The 4,993-nt window shown below is 36.6% G+C and overlaps 1 protein-coding gene across 5 annotated transcripts in view; it reads left to right on the plus strand.

Annotated features, from left to right (window-relative positions):
• Positions 1-4,993, plus strand: part of SYTL4 (synaptotagmin like 4) — a 63,564-nt gene that overhangs the window by 51,822 nt on the left and 6,749 nt on the right. For all 5 annotated transcript variants that reach the window (XM_025039040.1, XM_015596208.2, XM_015596210.2 and 2 more), the window contains one exon: positions 3,189-3,297. In XM_025039040.1, coding sequence (XP_024894808.1) covers positions 3,189-3,297 — 109 coding nt within the window. The remainder of the gene's footprint in view (positions 1-3,188; positions 3,298-4,993) is intronic.

The following is a 4,993-nucleotide window of genomic DNA, read 5'->3' on the forward strand; positions in this document are numbered from 1 at the left end:
GCATAATAGTGTCTGGGATCTGACTGCAGACCTGGATTTGAATCCCAGCAAAGAGCAGGTAAAGTCACCTAATTTATGAAATAACTTAGGTAAGTCACCTAACTTTCATGAGCTTTAGTTTCTTCATCTATAAAACGGAGATAATAATATTCTTCTTTTGCAGAATTATATGCAAAGTACCAACCAGTGCCTGGCACATAATGGACATTCAATAGGTTACTGACATTCTGGTTAAGATGAAGTTGCTAAAACAGGTTTCTTGATTATCAGAACTGTTATCAATGACAAGATTTTTCTGTATATATATATATAGATAAAATATATGCATATATATACACATACATATCTTACAAGGAAAATTAAGAATAAAAGGACCTATGTGTAAATGGTTCACAATTAAAATAACATAAATGAATATAAGAAGAAAAGTAGATTACATTCCCTAGAAATAACCACCGTTATCAACTACCTGTATATCTTTATAGAAATTTTCTATTAAGCAGCACAGATGTATACGTATGAATTTGTTTTTCCTTTTACGCAAATGGGATCATGTAAACATCATCGTGTATATATATCTTGATTTAACTTAGCAATTTATCATTTTCATGGACATTTTTTACACCATCAATTATTTTAATTGCTGTATCGTATTCTTTCATGTGCCTATATTATAATTTATTTACTATTCACCCACTGATGGGCATTTAAGTTGTTTGCAGCTTTTTTTTTTTTTGCTGTTAAATCTATGCTATAATATATCTTGGCCTTCTTTTGTGAGTGTAACTATAGGAGAAATTTCTGGTAGTGGAATTACTGAGTAAAAGGAAATGTACATCTGATATTTTGATAGCTGCTGCCCTCCAAAAAATAGGAAAAACATTAAATCTGTCCTTTTAAATAATAATAAAAACAGGAAAGCAATTATCACAAAACCGTAGCATCTTATTAAAAATTAGGATCTCTTAAGCATTTGTCATGCAAGTCATTCTCTCAGGGGCCTACAGTTGATATAATGTATTGGAAATGTTACTGTAAACCATCATGAACTAATGCCAATAAAAATGTCTTACATCAAATGAAAAGGCTGCATTAAAATGGAGGTATTTTGTCTTTGCAATTATTTTGATCCAGAATGCAAATATGCTACTGCAATAAATACACCAATTTCCAGCTAAGGCTAAACCCCAACTCTTAAGTGTCTACCGAAGTTCACAATCTAGAAATTAAAATTTTGTAGACATTTTATAAACAAAACAAAGACCACTTCAGTGTTCAGTATATATATTTTAACTTAAAACATTCTACATTTATTGTCTCTGATTTATTTTATTTTTTTGCCCTGTAATCCATTTGCCTCCCAGTTTCTTCTTCCTGGCATCTACCTCCCTATTCTATTTTTAAATTGAATTTATTGAGGTAATATTAGTTCATAACATTATATAAATTTCACGTGTACGACTTTATAATACAACATCTGTATACTCTGTTGTGTTTTCACCATCCGAAGTCTAGTCTCCTTTTGCCACCTTGTATTTGACCCCCTTTACCCTCTTTGTTCTCCCCCCCACCCCCTTCCCTTTCCCCTAGGTAACCACCATCACCTCCCTATTCTTGTCTATCTCTCTCATACACTAAACTTTGTGCATTCTCTGTATGTGGTACATTTTCCCAAGCCAATGATTATTATGCCATCTTGACATCAATATGCTGAGCGGAGAGGGCCTAGTTTAGAGGAGTCCAGTGAATACAGGCAGGTAATAGGGCACCTCTAGTCTACACCAGCTTATGCTCTGAATACTAAAGTATAAAGAACAGAGTCCATCAAAAGATCCCATAGAGTGAAGCAATTCTGCTACTCACAGCCAAAGATGATAGGCCACTTGCTGCTCATCTCAGACATTTATTCATTCACCCTTGTATTTATTCAGTAAATATTTGTGGAGCACCTACTATGTGTTAGGTACTCTGCTAAGTGTCTGACATACTAGGATGAACAAAAATAGGCATGATTCCTGTCCTCCTGGAATTTAGATTCTAGTGGTAGAGACAGTCGTTAATCAAAAGTAATATAAATAAATGTACAATTAAAAATTGTGACATATTTAAATGATTGTAATGGAGTTCCACCTAGCATCTTAGATATCTTTCCAAATCTTTGCAAGTTCTCTTTTTAAAAAATACTTTATCTTTGAAGATCATACAAGTAATACATGCCATTCTTATTTTAAAAAGACACTGTAGATACAGAGCAAAACATGAAAGCCCTCTTTCCTTCCCTCATTCCACTCTCCTCCTTAGAAGAAACAAGTGTTAAGTTTGTCTGTATTTTTCTGTGCAATGTAGTACAGTGGTTAAATGTGTGGACTCAGGAACCAGTCTGTCTGAATTTGAATCATGCCTCTGACAATTACTAACTGTGTGATCTTGGGCAAGTTACCTAACCTCTCTGTTCCTCTGTTCCATAATCTGTAGAGATTAAACAAATTCTTGAGGATTAAACAAAATGATGTACTTAAAGTACATATACTTAAAATATGATGTGCCTGACACATAATAAGTATTATTTAAGTGATAATAATAACCATTATTTATATACATTCATATTCACATACACAAATGCGAATATATTTTAATATAAGTGGGATGCCTTTTCTGTATCTTGCTTTGGTGACCTAACAGTACATCTTAGATATCTTTCCATGTTAGCATGTACAGATTCACTGAATTCTTTTGATGATTGCATGCCATATGCCATATGAAGGCATTAAAATCACTCATTTAATCTTTCCTATATTGATTGACATGTAAGTTGTTTCCACTATTTGGCAATTACAATGCTGGTAGCAAGATACTTCATCATAGTGTCAGTGCCCTGTGAGTTTGTGTGCCAAGCTTACTGGAAGACCTATGAGGGTATTTAGAATCAAGTAATTGTATCCCCAAATAGCAAAATAGTGGGTATTGCAGAAGGCTTTTTTGTTGGTTCTTCTGGATCTCCTTCTGAAGAAACTGCCTGAGAAACCTGTGGCTGCCACGGCCTTGGTACCCTGGATTGTATTCATAAGGAGAAGGATTCTCATGCTATGAATCTATTCTTGGGAGGTAATTTTAGATTCTCCTCAGCAAGAAGTCTCAACAACTCCTGAGAAGCCCAGCTTGACCGGTTGGGTTTCCCTGTTTTTCAGATCAATACTGAGTCCCCAACTGGCTTGCCATCACACAAAGGCGAATTGGTGGTTTCATTGAAATACATCCCAGCCTCCAAACTCCCTGTTGGAAGTGACCGGAAAAAGAGTGAGTTTTCTTTGGGGCCATGGGTTTAACCTTTATTTTTTGCAAAGCATCTGTGTGAGGTGGTGCGGGCTATTGGCTAGCACTGTTAGAGAGACCAGGTTGAGATGAGCTTGGGATCGTCTTCTAGGGAAGATCCTTTACTTACTAAGTAAGCCTTTTCTGCATTTTTCAACCAGAAGGGAATGCCTTAGGGTTGACTTTCCATTTTTTTTTAGGCCATTACACTTGACTTGGTTATGGTCCAGCTGTGATAAGCTACTAAGAGCGCAGAACAGAACAGAAACTTTGGAGCTGAGAAAGAGTGGTTGGAAGTGGCGGAGAAGTATAAGGGCCAGAAATTTGAAGGCCGAGGAAGAGTAAATCAATATGCCAGGCACTGTGGTAGTGACTATGGAAATGTAGATGAATTAGAGATGATATTTGCCCTTCCTCGAGGAGCTTAGTTTAGCAAGAAAGACAGCCATATGCTAAAAGAACGTGGATACAGGAGTGATGAATTCTGTCTGGTTACATTTGGGAGAGCTTTAAAGAGGAAGGAATGTTGAAACTGGACTTAAGACTTTACAAGGCAAAAAAAGAAAGAGCATGGGGTAAGAAGACATTTCCAGAAGACGAGATAGTATGTGCAAAGGTTTTTAAAAGGCATTGTAAATATGGGGTGTATATGAGTGTGAGGGAATGAACTTATTTAGGTGGAGCTGGAGCTACGTAGATGTGGGAGTGGGAATGGAATTGTTGATGAGGCTGGAGCCTGACTGAAAAGGGCCTTAAATGTAGTGGTAAGGAGTTGAACTTGATCCATGGGCAATGGGAAGCCAAGGTTCTTAAAAAGATACCTGCAGCAAGGTCTAACTATGGGATGCAGGAAATCAATGACATCCCCAAGGAGGTTGTACAAAATGACTAGAGAAGAGAGGCAAGGGTAGAACCACAGGGAAAAGCAACATTATAAGGGATGAAGAGAGGAAGAAAAGTCAGTGAGGTAGAGGGTTATCAGGAGAGAGCTTGAAGAAGAGAATGGGGGTTGTCAACAGTATTGACTACTACTGGAAGGTCAGGCCCACTGAGGACTGAGAAGACACGGCTCATCGGCAGTAGATTACATTTTCAGAGGATTAGTTGAAGCAGAAAGACTTCACTGGAAACTATGCTGAGTGAATGAGGCAAAGAAGTAGAGGTGTTTAGTATGGACTCTTTTTCTTTTCAGGATAATTGATGATGAAAAAAAGGAGATATAGAGAATAGCTTGAAAATGAGATATGGTTAAAGGGGGATAAAATTTTTTTAAAAGGAGAAATGAGATTAGGGTATATTTAGACTGAGAGGATGGGACCGGGGAGAAAGAGAGATTAAAAATGGGAGGTGGGTCAGTCAAGGGAAACAAAAGAAAAAAAATAAACAAATGGGACTACATTGAACTAAAAAGTTTTTGTGCAGCAAAGGAAACCAACAAAACAAAAAGACAACCAACTGTTTGGGAGAAGATATTCGCGAGTGATACATCTGATAAAGGATTAATATCCAAAATTTATGAAGAACTTACACAACTCAACAGCAAGAAAAGAAACAATACAATTAAAAAATGGGCAGAAGACCTGAACAGATACTTCTCTAAAGAGGAAATACAGATGGCTAACAGACATATGAAAAGATGCTCATACTTGTCAGAATGGCTTTCATCAATAAATCACAGAAC

The sequence above is a fragment of the Pteropus alecto genome, unplaced genomic scaffold (assembly GCF_000325575.1).
Source record: "Pteropus alecto unplaced genomic scaffold, ASM32557v1 scaffold179, whole genome shotgun sequence".
In the NCBI taxonomy this organism is placed as follows: Eukaryota; Metazoa; Chordata; class Mammalia; order Chiroptera; family Pteropodidae; genus Pteropus; species Pteropus alecto.